The sequence below is a fragment of the Falco rusticolus genome, chromosome 5, assembly GCF_015220075.1.
Source record: "Falco rusticolus isolate bFalRus1 chromosome 5, bFalRus1.pri, whole genome shotgun sequence".
In the NCBI taxonomy this organism is placed as follows: domain Eukaryota; kingdom Metazoa; phylum Chordata; class Aves; order Falconiformes; family Falconidae; genus Falco; species Falco rusticolus.
In genome coordinates, this window is record NC_051191.1 from 92,048,312 (window position 1) to 92,067,624 (window position 19,313).

At 43.5% G+C, this 19,313-nt stretch overlaps 2 protein-coding genes across 11 annotated transcripts in view; one reads left to right on the plus strand and one right to left on the minus strand.

Annotated features, from left to right (window-relative positions):
- LOC119148106 (rap1 GTPase-activating protein 1-like) overlaps positions 1 to 11,603 on the plus strand; it is a 50,281-nt gene extending 38,678 nt beyond the window's left edge. For 8 of the 10 annotated variants that reach the window (XM_037387774.1, XM_037387773.1, XM_037387778.1 and 5 more), the window contains 5 exons: positions 2,689 to 2,815; positions 2,904 to 3,006; positions 8,454 to 8,539; positions 8,705 to 8,775; positions 10,872 to 11,603. In XM_037387774.1, the coding sequence (XP_037243671.1) occupies positions 2,689 to 2,815; positions 2,904 to 3,006; positions 8,454 to 8,539; positions 8,705 to 8,728 (340 nt within the window). In that variant the 3' untranslated portion in view covers positions 8,729 to 8,775; positions 10,872 to 11,603. Of the gene's footprint in view, positions 1 to 681; positions 1,450 to 2,688; positions 2,816 to 2,903; positions 3,007 to 8,453; positions 8,540 to 8,704; positions 8,776 to 10,871 lie in introns of those variants that run through there. The other 2 variants (XM_037387779.1, XM_037387781.1) reach the window with 2 other exon arrangements.
- Positions 11,604 to 11,740: 137 nt separating this feature from the next.
- Positions 11,741 to 19,267, minus strand: GSTK1 (glutathione S-transferase kappa 1). Its single transcript, XM_037387798.1, has 8 exons — positions 19,165 to 19,267; positions 18,643 to 18,724; positions 17,716 to 17,844; positions 17,284 to 17,384; positions 16,852 to 16,887; positions 13,966 to 14,082; positions 13,364 to 13,457; positions 11,741 to 12,064 (listed from the first exon to the last, which is right to left on the minus strand). Exons 1-8 carry the CDS (start codon positions 19,228 to 19,230, stop codon positions 12,015 to 12,017), a joined length of 675 nt encoding a protein of 224 aa, XP_037243695.1. The 5' UTR covers positions 19,231 to 19,267; the 3' UTR covers positions 11,741 to 12,014.
- Between the last annotated feature and the right edge of the window lie 46 nt (positions 19,268 to 19,313).

The window sequence follows — 19,313 nt, forward strand, 5'->3', positions numbered from 1 at the left end:
GAACCACAAGTCAGGGTCACGATATAGGCATATTTCTAATAAAAAGGAGTTCCAGCTGGTTCTAGATTAAATGACGCAGCCCATATTAAACATGTTATCCCTGGTAGTATGTCATCAATGCACTCCTGGTTCTCACCAGGGAGTAGCGTCACAGGAAATCTATTGCAAAAATGTCCAGCGTGTTGCTGCTGGTCTTGAATAATTGTTTCCAATTCCCAACTTGAATGATCAAGCTCTTCACCTACGTGCTACTATAACCAACCTGGAAATAAATGCGAAGGGAACATGTAAATAAGAGATTCATACTTTTACAGTAGAGACGAAGCAGGACTTACTTTCTGTCCTTGCGTGCTGATTTCCAACATACCCTTCTGCAGGGATCGAGCAGCCTCCAGTCCCTGAAACCGCATTGTTCGCTTGGGCTAACAGTGTCTTCTCTCCCACATGCAGGGGCAATTGTCCTTAGTTTGTCTGCTCTGCATGCAGGTAGCCTTCCAAACAATCACTCTTCCCAAGGGACAGATGCAAAAGAGTGAACCTAGCCTAAGTAACCGGGTAGCAAAACTCCTCGGGATCAGACAGCTTTCTGGGCTGCATCGGAAAAATCAGGCGCTGTACTGTGTATGTCCATATCCTAGGAAAAGTACATGGGTGTTTTGTGTGTGTGTTTTCCCTCCTCAGACACATCTGAGTGGGGACATCAAGCCTGTCAGGAGTGGACCGGATGCTACTCAGTCACTGGTTACCTCACTGAAGATACTGGCGGGACTTTTGGGGTGAAAGGAGAGCCCTGGCTAAGAGGAGCATGAACTTACTTAGAGGACCTCAAGGACTGTGGAGAGACCAAGTGGCACCAAGTAACGCTCCACTGGCCGTTCCTGCAGCAGGAGTCCCAGGAAAGGGAGATGGACAGATAGTTCCCATTGGAGCACTTTGGCTCTGTGCCCTTCCCATTGCCCAGTCAGCAGCCACTGAACCGGCCTCTACTAATGGTGGGGGAAGGGGGCCACCTTGAGTGCCCCCCCTCCTCTCCCCTGCCCCTCAGATGAGTGAGAAGAGAACCGCTTGGCCTGCAGAAGGCAAGAGCAGAAGAACATGTTTCCACCTCTGGTCTCTAGTGCCTTTGGATGACATAGGTCAGGAAGTGCTGAGGAAGGAGACTGAGAAGGAGATAACTTTGCGGAAATCTAGGTCCCAGCTCACTTAAATTCATGTTATTGATTTGCTCTGCCAAGGGAGAAGCATGTTGGCCTTCACTTCCTCCAAAATATATTTCCTAATCTCCTGAGGAAGTATCTTTGGCCTATATTGGCCCTATCTTTACTGTTCTCCCTGTTGCATGCTGGCATGTAATATGCCTGGGACTTTAGGTTTCATTGCTGCTTGTAGGTCAAGACTGGCCACATTTTGCAGTGCTTCTGAAAGAATAAATATATTTAGTATGTTAAAGGTGTCTTTATCTTTCTTGCCTCTCACAGCTTTTTTTTTTTTTGAGTTTCTTAACATTTCTAAGCACTTAATCTCGCTTTTATTGGCTGGTCTCTTGTGCAGGCAGTGTGTATTTCACCATAAATGTTAGGCTTACATGCACAGCACACCTTCCACCACGTAAGCATATTGGCCTTGTGGGCTGCTTTTTCTCCTAGATGACTGCAAGCAGTGGATCCCAAATTCTGAGCTGGGAGAAGCTGGCCATAAGGGTCTTTCTTGACAGATCTGAAACGTGCACCAGGCTGCCTCAGTGTCCATGAAGTTTGAGAGAATGGTGGTCAAGTGATCCAGTACAGTTTGCTTTGAACATTCCCTTTGTAATGATGCTGTGAGAGCTAAAAGTCTAGTGGGATGGTCCTACAGGAGCCAGTCTGTTGGCAACTAGGCACATGCAAAATCACCAGGATGGGCATCCTGACGTAGGTATGTTCCTGTCTGTAAGCAGGGGGAGGGTTCTGACCTGTCTGTGCAAGAGGTTGGCACTTGATCCTAAATAGTTTGGCACTGAGACAGCCTACGATAATGCAGATCTCAGTAATTTGTTTCTACCTCCCCATTGCTTCCTTAAACTTCCTTAGTTAATCATTCTGTAATACTGGTTAATGTCTCTGTGCTGTCCTGACTGCTCCTGTTACAGCTGCCCAGAAGCACAGCAGTAGCAGTTTATAAGCTCTATGGCATGAAAAATGTGCTTTTACAGTCACCTTGTACTGTCTGGAATTTCACCTGAGACCAGCTGTGACAGGCGGAGAGTGGCTGTGGGAACGGGTGGGCTAGGCTGGCTACCCAGTTTAACACCTTGTCACATTGTGTTTAGGCTCCTGCCATCTCTGACAGCCAAAATGAAGGTATCTGTTGACCTTAACGAATGTCTACAGGTAAACAGTGCTTAAATGCATGTGGTTTACTCACTTTGCTTTAAGACACTTGGATCTGTGACTTAAAAAAATCACTTAGTCTTGTCCTTTTATATAGTTATCCTGAATGGAAACAACAAGTGGTGCTTCTACTAAATAAAGCAGCAACAAGGAATGCAAGGCCGTTCACCTGAAGTCTGTTCCTAGGTGGAAAAACTAGCTGTGGATGACTAATTTCTTCTTACCGTTTCTGACTGCTATATCTTAAAGCTATGTCACAAAAAGTGCAAGCCTGCGTGTAACAGTAAGCATGACGATGTTGAATGCTTGCATTTCACAGAATGCTCGGGAGTCAGACTGCAGGATACTGTGTGATGCAGCCATTCTCACGTTCTTCATCCAGTGCAAGCAGTTGTTGTAGTGGTTTGAGGGAAAATGAAACATCTGAGGAAGAAGAGAACGGCAGGGTGGGTGTACGATCCCCAATGAACATAGGCTACCTTGCCTGATTTTACCAAGTACATTATTAAAACACATCTTCTTTGCCCTCTCCAGGAGCTGACGTGCTCTCTTGAGGGCCCTCCAAAACAGGATTCAATGGTTCAGAGTATGTGGCTGGATGACAGTGACTGCACACCCAGTACTTCCAGCTCACCAGGTAAAAAAAGAAAGAAAAAAGCCTCTGCTTACACTTCTAGAAGCATATGGGAGGTTGAGCCACATCTTTTGTATGCTGCACTTAAGATTTGAGGAGCATAGGTAGATGACAGGCTCAGAGAAAGGGGGACAGAAGCTAGCATGCAAACTTTAATGGGGAGAGGATGGGAGGGGGAGTTGTTTCAGTAGTGTGAATGAGCAGTTTTTTACACGCCATGGACAGAGTTAGGGGAGATTGCAAATAATTAATATGTTTATGTGTTTCTATGGAAAGCATGTATTTCAGTGATTACTTTTCTGAATGCAGTGCCCATGCAGTTTATATCTCCTTATAAACTAGATAATTTGGATATGGGAATTACAGAAACTGCTTCCTGACCAAAGCAGCAAGCTCCTGAGAGGGTGGGTAATCTCATTTCTAGCCTGCACTGCCCTTTTTGACTGCCAAGGCTGGGCTCTTAGTGGAGTACTTGATTGAAGTTGAAGCAGTTGAGTAAAGTCAGCTTGGATCCATTCACAGTGCAGAGATGATTATAGTCGTTAGAAGTTCTTTTTAGTCCCATAGCAGGCAGAACCATTGCAGTATCTGCTGTTGAGGCTGTACCAGCTGCCTTGACCTCAGACCCTGTTTGCGGTTGTTTCACTTCTTTAACATGAACTGTTTGGGATTGAAGCATTTCTTGTTGAGCATCAACCTAAAGCTAAAATTATGGAAAATCTAAATCAGTTTCAATCTGTTTCTGAGAACGAAGCTGAAGGGACTGTGTAAGATTTTGAGAAAGTATGATTGAAAAAGACTAAACTTTTGAGATTGGGAAGTCATTGGGAACTGTGGAAGGCAAAGCTTAACATTTGTTTCTAAAAAATTCTGGAAAAGGAACTGGTTGTGATGGTACGAGGTACTAAGGATTGTGTTGGTGGCAAGGAAGAGAGGTGGCTGGAAGGAACAGAAAAACCTTTATAGGAATTTTGTGAAAAGGAATTGTTGGAAAAGATTACAAGGGTCAGGAAGTGGAGCCAATGTACTCTGAAGACAGATTTTGGTGTCTCAGTCTCTGTAGCGGTCATATCTGAGATACTAAGAGTGGCCATCAGATCCCTGCTTAAAGTTGCTCGTATCTCAGTGACAGCACTTAAGATGTGGTACTGTGCGATGTTCTGCAGAGACCTCTGTTTGGTGAGATGCTCAGTAGAGCTTCTCTACTTGTGCAGAACAACTCACAGTGTGAGTACTTGTATACTGGGAGGCACAGGAGAGCCCAAGGGGCTGGCAGTGAAACTCCAGAACAGGAAAAATGAGCAGAGTTGTTAGTCGTGGGAAGGCAGGAGAGCACCATAGCAAATGCTATAACTAGGAAGTGAGGTGCTGTGTACAGAGCCTGAGAGGCACGGAGTGGAGCGTTAGGTGTGGTGATAAGAAAAAGCAGCGTGTCAGGAACCCTCACAGCACAGGACAGATAATGGGCTGCTATGAAGAGGCAGAAGTTGGGAATGAGCTTCTGCAGAGCCTTGTATTGAAGGCAAGGAAGGGAGAGTTCAGTGTTGCCCACTGAGAGCAAGAGTGATAAATAAATCCTGTAAGGCCAGGAGGCCCAGCACTATGGAACTCTCTCTTTTTGAAGGGCGCTGGAAATGGCACCGTAAAGGTAACATCTCCTTTGTGCCTGGTGTTGCGAGGGTTTCCACTGCATCACCATGGCACGGCCCAGGCCACCATTCCCCCAGGCTGGGATTACCTGTAGCAGGTCACAGCTGCCCTCCAAACGCTTGGGCCATATCCATTCCCTTTGCCTTGCGGCACCACACTGGGAGCAGGCAGGTGTGAAAGGTGGTTCCTGGTTGGAAGCGAATGAAATGCCTGTGTTTACTTGTGAAGAGAAATACTAACGGGAGCAGAAATGTAATGTAAATGCAAACTCGTTTGTTTGGCTCACACATCAGAAATTGTCTATTGGCACCAAGTAAAAGAGTTCAGATTGCTTTTGACCTTGTGGGTAACTGCAGATCCTCTCGCCCTCCGTTCCTGAGTGCACTCCCAGGTGCAGGCACAGTCCTGTGCTGTGTTTAACAGTGTTGTGTGCCTCCCCTGCCATGGCCCATCGTTTAATCCACGCGTGATTTTCCCACAAATTGACTTATCGCTCCCATCGACCCGTGTCACATAAAAGTGGAAGCAAGCCACTGTAAGGCTCCGTTATATTATTGCCTTGGCTTCTCTTTCCTTTTACCCCTCTACTCACTTGTGCAACATTTTCTTTCCTGCAATTCTTTTTCTTGCCAGAAAATCCCACTGAATCCTGGAGCTGTAGCTGAGCTGTGGAACTTCAGATCCAGTCCCAAGTGCTAGGTTGATAGTGCAGCTCGCTCTGAGCTCCCAGCTTGCTGCCTCGGGGAAAAGCTGACTTGATATACTGCCCAGTAGAAAAGCACTGGAGTATTCAGCCTAGCTGTTCCTTTCCTCACAGATATTGGCAGTAGGTGTGCTTTCCAGTGGCCTCTGCTGCTCTTCCCAGATAGTTTCCCTATCTGCTGATGCCTTATTATCCCACGGGTGTATGGACCATTAATATACATCACTGAGAGTAACAATTACAGAGAATGTCATGTAAAGTTAAACATAAATGTTAGGTTTTATACACTCCATTGCCAATGGCAGTGATCTGATACTGCCGCTGCACAACTTTCACTGTGGTTTCTCAGTACCTTGGCATGGTAAGACAGCTGCACCCTGCAGGAGTGGTGATGTTTTGCTGTACCATATCTACTTGTCTATCTTCAGTGCAGATATTTTTTTAAAAACTTTTTTTTTTTTAAATAAACGTACCCCAGCAAACATGCAGGTTTGCATAAGGATTGAACTGCTTTATGTCAAGAGAGCCGTGGTTAAAAGGGATAAAGATAGTGGATACTTTTTCTGACTAGTTACATCAAGTCATCTAATCTGGAGACTGCAGAGATGTAGTCTTGAGAATGTGTTTGTGGTAACAGATGAAGGGGCAGAGCAGAAGGAAATAAAAGGCTACGTGTGTGTATGAGGTACATGAGGTAGCAGGGTTGACCCTGCATTTTCTAAGCACAAAGTGAAATCTTGTACTTAGGAATTTAAAAAGTTTTTAAATTTTATTTTCCAGACATTCTGACAGTTCTTGAGCTAGAAAAAGACAGGACTAAGAGCAATTTGTTGTGCTAAAAAAAATTAGGAAAAGAAACAGGATGATATACTTATTTTGATTTTTGCAAGTACTAAAATGTTTTCTGTTTATCTACTACAGCCAGTCCTGATAGAAGACTAATTACCAAAAGATCGAGTATGGCAATACATGTTAATATTCTTAGACAAAATGACATTTAAACGAACATTGTTATTTTGGGTTAATCTAAGCATCAGGGAAGAACTGTGATCATCTGTAACCAAGCATAATAAACTGAAGAAATGCCAGAGTTAAGCTAAACTGAAAGCAAAGGAAACACCTTGGGACAGAGCCATCTGGGTGTTTTAGTTTTGCCCTTCAGTGAGCTGTAAAGTAACTACTCAGCTGCAGTAAGGTACTGTGTAAAATTAGACTGAACTGTTTTTTTATGAAGGAACCTAAGACATTTTAGATGCCCCCTGTAGGTCTGGATCTTATGCTGAATGATTCTAGAATTCCTAACCCATGGATATATTCTTGGATTCTCCAATTTGCCATTCAGATTGAGAGAGCAAAGTTACAGAAAAGGAAAAAAAAAAAAAAAGAAAAAAGGGCAGCAGCCCATGGCCATGGGGCTGCCAGAGCTAGATAAAGACACAGAGAACTGCCGTCTTAGAACAGCTGTTTTCTAATTTGGCGTCAAAGCACCAGCATGTCTTATAGGGCAGCGCATGTCACGTAAGGCAGATGACTTTCCCCATAGCCTCAGGGCCAGGGTATAAATTAAATTTAGCTATAACCCTCCTTAACATTATATTTAAGAAACTTCTATGTTAGTTAATATGCATAGATGTTTTAGATGTGTTTTTATTCAGTTACTTGGTCTATTAGTCACCACCTGCAAACATACTTCTTAATTAAATTTCAGAGTACTGGAGCTGAGATATACACAAAATGGAGACGAACCCTACTACTGCAAATTTGTGTTGTTTAAAGCCACGGTTTAGCAACAAGTAACAATGATTTACCAGCTATGTTTTTAAACTTTAGAGCTTTAAATTAAATCATGAAACTGGGAAAGAGGGTAGTCTGCTCTTGAAAAACTGCTGAAACATGGTTGCATCTCATCTGTTCCCTAGAAAATACTGGTATCATCATGTATAGGTCAAAAAGAAAAAAAAATATCATTTGAAGAGCATCTTGGCTTACCATCTTTCAGGAGGCCCTTGTTAGCTGAATTTTACAGCTTCCTTAACTTTCCTGATTGAATGGTCGATAGGTATGCCATCAAAGTCATTCCTCTGCTCCTTCTGCCCCCTGAGCACATTCCACACTGACGCCAACTCTTTAATTCAAACTCATTCCATTTTCCTCTAATTCAAGGAAAAGAGTTATAACACAGATCTACTGTTGCAATACAGCTATACATGAGCTCCCAGAAACTACACTGTTTATGAAATTATGATACTTAATAATTTTAAACCATCCTTAGTGGATAGGATGGAGAGTCACCTAAGAATAAATTAGAATGGTGTAAGAAAGAGGGCTGTTACATTAAAGACTTCATACTCATTTCTGAAGATGATCATGGAAAGCAAAAGAATGTTTAAGGTTTGTGAATTTTGCGAAGTATTTCATCCCTGGTTTTGCCATCGTGTTGATATGTGATGATAGGCAAATTCCTTCAGCCCTGAGATCAGATGTGGGAATCTGAAGGGAGGGTGCAGAGAGAAGAGAAGGAAAAGAAACACCGTGAGAGCCCAAGGCTAGACTGCGCTTCACAAAGTGTATTCTGAAGGATAAGGCATTCAGGTTGCGCATGTGTATCAGTAATGGCATTTCATAATTCAGCTGCATGATGCTGTCACCTACTGGAACCTGCCATATTATTTTAAACTTTTTTTTGTATATAACAGTAGACTGTAACAGAAATTGAAAACTGGACTGATGGAAACATTTGGGATAGTTGGAGGATGCCTTCATTACTTATTAGATAGCTATAGGTGTAGCTTTTTCAGGCAAGAAGCTATGGCCGGAACAGATATACGGCACTGAAACACAGTGTGGAACCTGTGGCCAATGATTTTTTTTTGAATGAAAGGAAAGCCAAGTAGTCACTTTCCTTGTGTTTCAAGCTGGAATGAGAAGCAGACCAAGGTGACATTAGTCAAGTTGAATGTAGATACATTCCTTACACTCTTACCTGTGGATGAGCCACAGATCTCTGAAAAGTTTGGGGTAAAACCAGCTATGTGTGCAGCTCCTGTGATACCCTCTTGATCATTTTTTTATTGTTCTGTGCTTCGTTCCCTTCTAGGAAGCAGGTTGCTTCCTTCCAGCAGTGCTGCTGGCTCCACTGGAAAAGGAAATGGCAGCAAAGCAGATGCTCAGCACCATAACCCAGTAAGTGCTTTAATGAAATGTTTCCTTCTCACTTGCACAGAGATAAGGATGGGAGAAAAAGAGACTTAACTGAGTTAAGCAAAGCTTAACTTTGCTTGCTGAGGGTTGAAAGGACAGCAGGCAGGTGCTTGCAGGGGAAGGTTAAAAAGCTGCCTTGTTCTGCAGGCCTCCATTTTGTGCTGCATGTGAGGTGACGGTGGAGGAGCGTCCTGGTGCAGGCTGGCTGAGTGGCGCAGGTAACACACAGGGCATTGCCCTGGCTCAGGCTGGCGGCAGCTCCTGGGCCAGCCTGGCCACCGGGGAGGGTGCACCAAGTGCTGTACGGCTTCACAGCAAACAGTCTGTCCCACATCTTCTTTCCCAAATGATGTTCAATGGCCTGCTGGCTACAGCCTGATCGGTCTGCCGAAGTGCTGCCTTTCCTGGCTGCCTGCTCCCTGCAAGGGAACAGCATCTCCCATTGAGACACCTCTTTCTGCCCCGATCCATGCTCAGTTTTATGCTCTTTTTCTTTCATTGCTCAGCTGCAGCCTAGCTTTCTGTGCTTCCCACACTTTCGTTATTTTGCTGAACCACTTTCATTTGCCCATTTTGTGACTTTGTGCCTATCTCTGCACTTGCTTGTTTGCTTTCAGCCTAGCGTTGGTGGGACCTGCTGCTTCATGCCAGTTTCACAGCCTTTCCCGATGCAGGAAGTGGGACTGGATCTCCTGGTGAGGTCTGTGATAAAGGGGAACACAGCTCCAAGTTTGTTCCTCAGAGTTCATAGTCCAGTTCTGCCTGCATTTCTGCTGCTGCTGAGCTCTTTTGGCTCAAAGTCCCTTTCCTTGCCCAGTACCTTCTCTGGCCTGACAGCTGAACAGCATGCTACCATGAAAGCCATGTGGATGTGAGGCTCTTGGGAACTAGTCTGGCATACAGCTAAGTAGGAGAGAGATCTTTATGGAAGAAAATTCTTCCAGCTATTCCTAAATATCTGGCAGTTCTTATTAGTGCTTAGCATCTGCCCTCCATGCCTGACGCCAGTTTAGATCCTCAGTGTTTTTTCGATGCTCCGTTTTTTGCTGCCCTGGCACCTGGTGGTATTAAAAGCAGGCAGATAAATAGTTCAGCTCCATGCAGTGGTGGATGGCCACAGTGTCACAGCAGACTGGTATTTTGACAGCAGATAGAAGGGGAAGCCAGGTCAAGCTGCTGGTGCTCAGCACTGAGGCTCGGTACTGAGAATGAGAGCGTAGCTGCCAGCCCAGTGTCACTGGGGCAATCACCAGCGTGCCTGCTGAGAGCTTGTGCTCCTGATCGTGTCTCTGTAACACAGGAGTAAGGCTGCCTAAATAGGAGGCAGAATTTCCTCAAAGTTCCGCTCCCAAACCATGAAATTTTTGCTTGAAGTAGGTACGCGGTCAGAATTGCAGCAACATGCATACTCATGGATACAACTGCAAAGGCTGTAACCACTCACTAGTGGTTACCACAGGCAATAAGCAATGTAAGGAAAATGCCAAGTTTGGATTTTCCTTGTCTCAGTAATGTTTAGGTACTATTTTAGTACCTAAGGCTTTAGGCATTTCATTTCCGCTGATTTCAGTAAGTCTAAGGGCCTTTAAAATAATTTTGGGAAATGCATAGCAATCCATCAGATCTGTCTCATTTGGTCCATCTGCCAAATCAACAATGTAGTCACAAAGGCTGTTTGGTTTTTTTGTTTGTTTCAGTCAAGCTGGTTCCAAGGAGAGTTTCATGAGGCCCTGGCTTTCACCATCAGCCTATTTCAAGATGTTTCTTGCATTCTCCCCACCTTCCCACAGAGTTCATTACCTCCACAGCACTGCATTCTAGCCATTCCTGAAACAGCACTGCCTACAGCAGTGGCCCAGGTCACTGAGGTGATCTGGCTTAAGGTGATGTTTCAGTCATTCCATTTTTATCACAACCTCAGAATCAGTTTGATAGCACAGACCAGAGACTAGCAAATTTTTTGGGGGGGGAATGGTAAAAAAATTATTTAACATGGCTTTAAGGGATTCTAAGAAACCTATGGCATTACCACGTACGTACATAATTTCCCAGCTATTCTAACTCCTAAATGAATGTAGCCTCTTGTATCTCACAAAGATCTCCTTAAATCCCAGTCTGGATTTGCCCAAGGACTAATAGGTGCACTGGTGGAAAGAAGGAATACGTTCTTAAATTATAGGATATTTCCTGAAGAGCTGAAAGAGGTGTAAGAAGGAAAAATTGTGGGTGGGGGAACAAATGATACTCCGCCAACACTTAGAGCTGTAAGAACATGAAGGGTACAGGTTATTTTTTTTCTGATGCTTTGTTCCAGGATTTGCTGTTCCAGTGAACAAGCATGAATATGCTTTACCTTAAAGTTCAGGAAGAGAACAAAAAACAGAATTCCAGCTGCTGCTAGTTCTTCTGCTTCCTTCAGTGATGCGTCAGAGACAGCCACAAATCACCAAGAACTCAAGCTTCATACAAATCAAATTAATTCAAATCCAATTCAGCCAATACAGGGCCAGATTCAAACTATTTTAGCATGAACTTTCTGAATGTTAGTTTGCACATCCTTCCCTCTGCAGACTATGGGATGGGAAGCCCCTCACAGCCACATCCAAATCACCTTTGGATAGGCAGCAATTAGGCCATCCCTGAGGAAGCAAAGCAGAGTCTGATTCAGTTACCAACTAAACTTACATGGTATTCACTGCTGTCCTCCAAAAGACATCACTGTAAAACTGGCATTAACTCAAAACCCCTGGGGTTGGTGCCCAAGAATGCATGTGTGTGGCGGTCCCCTCCAACATTGGTCACTGCAGAGCAAGCTGTACGAAATACCTGCCCAGGAGGGGAAAGTTCATTTTGGAATTGAACTTGATTGATTCCCTAGATTATTCTCTGGGCTGGAATTGTTCCACTCTCTCCCACTTTTCTCTCTCATGTCCTCTCCAATTGCCACGCTGCAGAGTTAAAAGGAAGCATGAATACTTTGTCCCTGTGCTTGTAGCGCCTGTGTAGTACCTTGGACTTGGAATAAAAGAACATGGCCAGCTTCTCATAGGCTGCATGTATGGGTATTTTTAAAGGACAAGCAGGAAGGTATGAGAAATCCAGAGACTGCAGTCCCTTAACAACTTAATCCTCATGCTTTTAGGGTAAGAGATAAAGAACTATTCAGGAAAGAATGTTTTAAGCTGCAAGAAGTTAAATATTTAATGTTTAATCTTTAATGTAAATCATTAATCTGTTGAAAGAAAAGAAGCACATTTGTATTGGTAAAGACCCCACCAGACTGGTAATTACTGGCAAACCTTGAAATTCTTCATCATTATAGAGATGAGACTGAACTGTGAAGTTAACTGTTAAGGATGCGAAAGCCATCTCTCCATAAAATTGGATACATTCAGATAATCACTGAAGATTGACCATGTACATAAATGTTCAATCTTATATATTTCCCTAGGACTTTTCACATCTTGGGGCTTGGAACTGATGGAACTGGTCCCAGCCATTTTTCACCTGCAAAACAAAGCAGCACAGAAGAGAATGTTAAAATTTAATACACAGAAGTGACTGGCTGGTCACATTTCTGCAGCAGGATGACTGTTTCTACTCCTTTTTTGAAGGGTAACTACTGACGATGGAGTACAGATTTGTATCTTGTTTGGTTTGCTTCCACCAGCTCCCTAAGTCTTTCACTGTCTAGTCACAACTGAAGCTGTACAGAAGAATTATTTTCCTGTGTCACAGACAGATTCTGTAGGTCTGGTGCATTCCACACGAGGGTGAAGCCAATTCTTTTTAGGATTTCTTTTTTGAGGGGCTGGAGGTAAGGAAGAGAAAAAGAGTGGAAGGCTGGGGAGTCAGAGAAACAAAAGGCAAATGTGTTAAAAGTCCTTGGAGCTGAGAATACAAACCAGGCCACAACATTCCAATTCAGATCAGCACCTACTGGAGTGGGTGTTGGGTATTCATCTTCCTCACTTCTCATTTTTATCCAGAATATTTTTATAGAATCAGAAACCCATCCAGAAAAGAAAATACCCCCCCCCCCCCAAATTTCCCTTCTGTTTAAGCTTATGACTAATTTTAATTTACATTAAGATCTTCTGCTGAAATTTTTCAACAAATGCATCAGAGCTAATGATGTATAGAACTCTTATCTAGTGACAAACTCAAGTGCCAAATCTGGAGATAGCTTGAGTCAAATGCCCTCTAACTCATATAAAAACAGGTGGCTGAGTTTTATTAGTTAACACAACTGATTCCAATGCTCTTTAAAAATTTAAAGTTTGTATTCAATTGACCATCCTTCTCTTCATTTTCCTGTTAATATATGAATATTCGTTAAAAAGTTGTGTAATCAGGTAGTTACAAGACATGGATTGGAGAGCTGTGATAATGTGCTTTTTATTAAGAAGGAACAGCTATAAAACGAAAATCTTAAAACTACAAAAAACCCACAACCCACTACCAGCCATACTCTTAACCTTAGGTAAGACCTAATGCCCAGTACCACAAGGTTAAATATGAACATTTTGAAAACTAAAGAGTTTCAGCAGTAATTTGAGAATGGCATGTGGAGCACAAAGCCTTGAAACATACCGAGAGAGGATGGAGAACTTGTTACTTCTTGCCTGGAAAAGGACTACAAAGTCACTAACTATACCGAGATTACATTCTAGTCTGCAGTTTCATCCCATGAGAAGGATACCACACATTATTTAATATTTGGAAGACCTTAACAGTGTTGTATTTAGCTGTATTAAGTATTTCATTAAAAAGAGGGTGAAAGCATGAAATCAGAAGTACACTCACCTATAATGCTGCCTAGCAGCTCTAAACGATCAGAGCCAAAAAAGAGATGAGGTTCCCCATGAAAATGTGCCACAACAGCAGGCATCCCAAATGCCTATTGACACCATGGACATGAAACAGAGAATGTTATAATGAGAGAAATTTTTGCTGACATCAGTTTTAAGGAATAAAAAGCAGTAACTTTGGCCTTTTTTCCTCCCCTTCTTTTCACCTTCTTCATTCTTAAAGATGAGTCTAAGGGAGCCATCAGAAAGTCAGGAACTCCCTAAAGCCTGTCTGCCCCTTTTTACAGGGCAAAAAAAGCAACCTGACTAATCCAGTTTTGTGCGAAGTAGCAATAAACAGTATCTCCTAGTGCTGGTCCTGTAGGTCCCCCATCCTTGCTCTCCAGATGGAACGAGCTGAATGGGCCAGCCTTGGTTTCCCGGATGACAGTGAGATAAACTACCAACAAGTTAGCTTTCACTGTTCAAAGACCACCTAAGAGAGATGGTCTATATAGTGCTTTCTAATCATCACCTTCATTGTTCCTTGCTTCCCAGTGTTCTCAATAGGGAAGGAATGCATAGCTGTGATGCCACATGGCATGGGAAGCATCTCACCCCGTATTTTAATGCTTCCTCTGTTGTCTCTTTCAGGCGGTTCTTCACTGCAGGGGTTGAAATCATTTCAAGTAGCTTCTGGCTGAGCTCTGATGTTAGCCCAGCCTGTCTGGCAACCTAAGAAACGATGATATAATTAAGAATACTCTTAATACTAAATATTCTAAATCCTACTATGATCTAATTAATTTAATCTTTAGTTTTATCACCTGAAGTCTATTACCAAAACAAATTACAAAATACCCTTGAAGCACTTCTTGCACAACTGTCTTGCTGTATTCCCACCCCATTCATCATTTATCAACCCTCAGATATGAAGTAGACAGGGTATTTTAAAATTCTAAGCCCCAAATCTGCACTTTTTTCAGGAGTTCCTAAAGAAGGAGGGGGGAAGATAAATACCAAGTTCAACCTCTGAGTCAATGACTTATCAGGTAACAGAAAAAAAAAAAAAAAAAAGTTGTTCTGAAAAAGTAAATCTTACTGTACAAGCCTGCCAAGACAAAAACAGTTTGTGAGACAAATGCGGCTGCATAGAACCTCCAAGTGATACTGCATGAAAGAGACTGTCACAGAGGTTCAAGTTACTAGTAGTATTGCTGTATCTTTTTAGCCTCCTGTCTGTCTCTGCCACACAGGAATGAGATAAAGTTGTCAAAGGTAAAGGTCCAGTGTTTATCAGATAACATTGAAGTATTTCACCGAAAATGTTAACTTCCATGCCACCTACCTGGATGACATGCCCTTGCTTCTTCTTAAAAAAAATTAAATGCTTACAGTATTACACATAGATAGTAATCCTGCACATGCAGGTGTTAATGATTTTTTCTTTCTTTCTCTCAATCACTTTTCATGTCACATCCACATTTTCTTGTACCTTCTCCTACTTCACCATCAGGGAGATTAGGAGCACTTTTCTTTCTGACTGCTTGAACAGGAGATTAAATGAGTGTAGCATTGGAGCAGAACAAAATTATGTGTATGCTTGGTAGCCACAGTGTTTAGACTGCCATATTTACACACAGATGTAGTATCTGGTCCTCACCATTTTAGGCCAGAAGGGGTATTTAAGTGGACTGCGGCAAGACTCGAAAGACTACATGTTGCTTCTATAGTAATTTATGTGAAGCTACTGCTGACTAAAAAAAGAAGTTAAAAATGCTAAGGAACTATAGCAAGTAAACAACATTCCATTTTTCTAATTGATGTGTAAAATAAATTCACCTATAAAGACTCAGATGAAAAGGGTTGGGACCCCTCACCAGCCTCTGGATGGATTACTTCCATGAGAGGAAAGCTATTTGCTGCAGGGGTGAATGAAGACAGACACAAGCAAACAGGGAGATGCCTACCTCTCTGCCTTGCCGAGCACAGGCGGATACTCATAGGCTGCCAAACAATAACTGAATTACACAGAGATCTTTCTGAGTATTCAGTTTGTTTCTCTGAAGCTCTGCGTGTCCTTGCTTTATCTTTTTTTAAATAATGATGGATTCAGAGACTATGTGGGGACTTTCCATATATATTTATGTACTGGGTCTGGCTGAGATGAAGTAAGTTTTCTTCACAGTAGCTTCTATGGTTCTGTGTTTTAGATCTGCGACCAAAACAATGCTGGTAACACATTAATGTTTTAGCTTTTGTTGAATGATGTTTGCACAGTGTCAAGGCCATCTCTGTTTCTCACTCTTCCCCCTGCCCCTCTCCCTGCAACGAATAAACTGGGGGGGTGTGCAAGAGGCTGGGAGACGACACAAGGCAGATAGCCCAAACTAACCAAAAAGATGATCTATGCCATACAACATCATGCTCAGCATTAAGAGCTGAGGAGGGGGTTTAGGAAGGTTAGCCACCATTTGCTTGGGAACTGGCTGGCCATCAATCTACCTGTGCAAGGTGGTGAGTGATTGCCTTTGCACCACTCATTTTGTTTTCTTTCTCTCTTCTTCCACTTCTCCTCTAACCAATTTTATCTTGACCCGTGAGTTTTCTTGCATTTATTCTTCTTTTCCTTTTCCCCTGTCCCACTGGCCAGCAGGGGGAAGTGAGCAAGCACCTGTGTGGTGCTTAGCTACCTACCAGGGTTAACACACCACAGTTTAATTATATCCTTCAAATCTTGCCTCTTGAAAAGGCAAAATGCAAACCTTTGCTGAAAATTCTGCTAAAAAAGGTACACTAAGATGAAGCTGAAGTGCAAGGACTAGACTTCTGGGGAAACACCAAGACTGCTGCAAGTTTTAAGGTTTCAGATAGGGATGTTGGATAGGAGACTAGTCATGGACAATTTCTCTCTTTTCTTCATATTCCAAGAAATTAAAAAATAACGTAGAAACGTGAGCCCTTAAAGAGGATCTCATGGCATACTAACTTACATGCCATTACCGCTTTTACTGTAATAAAATCTAGACAGCAAAAGAAAATATATGACAAGATTACAATTTCTAAGCACATACAAGGGCATTAATAGTAAAACTTGGTTCCATGACTCCAAGGAATGTCAAATTCCCCAAAGTGTTGCATTTCACCTGAGGATTTTATATAGCAGCAAAACCTCAATGCATTCTGGAGACACTGTTCATACTTTCACTACTGTCAATAAAACTATTAACAGACAATTACTTGTCCAGCTTGGGTATCTTGCAACATGAATTAACAAAAAAGGACATTCTGGCTCTGAGTATCATTCAAAGCATGACCAAAAAAACACATTCCAAACAGAGCTGCTAAAGAAATCAAATCTTTTTTCTTTTATCTAGCTGAATTTTTTTAAAACTCACAAGTGATCATTGGAATCAGCTGTCTTCATGCCTAATTACTGATTCAAGTCATCAATAAGAATTTGTATCAGAAATGCAGAAGCACCAACAAAAAGCAGACACTTACAGTCAATATGTTGTCTGGCTGACTGATATCTTCATGCTGGTAAAAGAATAAAACAAGTAATTCAGTACTTAAGAACAAAGCTCAGCTCTGGACTTGAAAGCAAGTTTTCTAAGAAAATAGAAATCAAAACAATACTAGCTGCTGGAGAAATTTCCTCAGAAAAAAATTTAAGCCACTAATTTAGGAGTGTATTAAGTGCTTTCTGGTGTGAACTACGGATCCACTGCCCATGAGACCCACCATACATACCTAGAGAAGGCAAATTAAGCTGATTAATTTCATGTAATTAAGATAGCTGTAATGACTCCTGAACGACCACAACCTTGTCTCCTACTATGACTTTTCATTAAAAGACATTTCCTTTCTCTTGGTTGAATTCCACAGGACAGGAAGGGTGACAGGACCAAGAAGCTGGCTTCATAAAATACTGACCTGTGACCAAAAACGCATCCAGAACTCCCTAGATAAATGTTCCAGGTATCGTGGTTCTGTCATATCGATGGCTGTGATAAAGCGCATGGCCTGAAGACTGCCTGGGGTTAGCGGGGACACAGAGAAACATACTGATACAAGGCACAGGATCAGAATCAGGTCTGCACAAGCACTAAGAACAGTATGATCTTCTCTGTAACAATCCCTGAATGGTAAAGCTTATATTGATTCACAGTATCTTCAATGCTAATATCAGTCATAACTGTATTTTTCCAGAAACTCCTTTTATGGTTAAAAATGTACAGACTTCGTATTGCTCACAGATACAGCAAGAGGCTGTGGACAGAGAATTCATCTTCACCTTTACTGTTAGGGAGAATTTGAAGCAGGAGTGCTAGAGCTGAAAGATACCAGCTAAGCCAAGTGTCTTACTTGTACCAAGGATACGACGGAAGACATCTTCTGAAATTTTTACAGGCACTTGGTAGTATTTTGCCATCCTTTTTATGTCCTTCAGCATGTATTCTCCACGCCGTGGCAACATTGCTGGGGGCTTGTTACCTTTCAGGAAAAATTTCTGTTGAGATTTTTCAACTGCATTATAGTAACACTGATCAGAACAAAATCGGACAAATTAAACCTCATGCATAAAAGTGCCTAAGGAAGAGTATAAGTTCATGTTGGCTAACTGAAACATACACAGCTTTCCCAAAGATAATGCTGGGATTTAAACATGGCTTTTTTTTGGTTTTGCACAGATCAACCCTTTCAGTTAGCAGAATCAGTTTTAAACCAAGGTAAAAGTTTTCTAGCAGGGATTTATATGTTTTATATAAATATGTTTATATGTTTTATATAAATATATATTTATATAAAAGATTACTTTTAAGGTAAACAACTACTAATGCATGGGTGAACAAGTGTAGAAACTTGTTAATTTCATGATTTGTAAGTTAGAAGTCTCAGTGATGATTTCCTTCTATTAAGGCTACAAGTACTGTTTTAGGGCATACTTGGATCCTCCACGCATATTACAAACTGCATGTCTTCCACAAATTACTTCTGGCTTGTAGGCAACAGGAAACTTGTAGGAAAAATTCCATATCAAGTTATTATTAACGTATTTCAGAACTGACAAACTTTGGCAGAGACTATGTGTCGCAAACAGCGGCTCGTAGTTGCAACAGTACGAAATCCTTCCTGTCTGATGCCTCAATCCCCGCCGAGCCCCACAGTCCCGTAGTTAAAAGTTATCGCTGCCAAAACTGAGCGTCAGGCTGGCCCGGCGCTCTGCGCTCGGCAGCTTGCCCGCCAGGTCCCACTGGCCCAGAGGGGGCTGCGCGCCCCCGCCCCGCCTACCCGTCGCCTGCATTATGCCGCCGAGGAAGGCCGGCCGAAGGCGCAGGTCGATGTTCCAGACGTGCTGGTACCGGCAGAGCACCTGCAAGGAGGCACGGCGGTCAGGACGTCCGTGCAGCCGCCACGCACACCGCGGCGCCAGGCGCTGCAGGTGAACCCTTCCGTTACCGCAGCGGCCGCCCGGACAGCCCGGACAGTCCCGACAGCCGCGGGGGCGCTGCCAGCGGACGGGGCCGGCAGGGCCGCGAACGAACGCGAAGCGCGGGCCGCGCCGCCCCAGTGCCCCGCCTTTCGGCACGTGAGGCACGGGCGCCGCAAAAATAACTACATATACTTACATCGGCATAAAAACAACGGTATCTCCCGAGCGGGACGAAAACAGAAGCCCAGCAGGAGGCGGGCGGACGCGCTGCCCTTCAGCCGCCTCCTGAGGGCAGCCGCCGCCGCGGCCCGGCCGGGCGCCCGCCGCCGCACAGGCCCGACCGAGGGGCGCCCCGAGTCGCCCGTGCCCCGCTCCCTCACCTCAAACCCCAGCCAGGAGTAAGGTGACACGACGTCGTAAAACAGCTCCACCACCGTCCGCGCCATGCCGCCCCTCGCCCGCCCGGCCCCGCTCCCGGCCCGGCCCCGCCCCCGGCCCGGCCCCGCCCCCGGCCCGCCCCCGGCCCGGC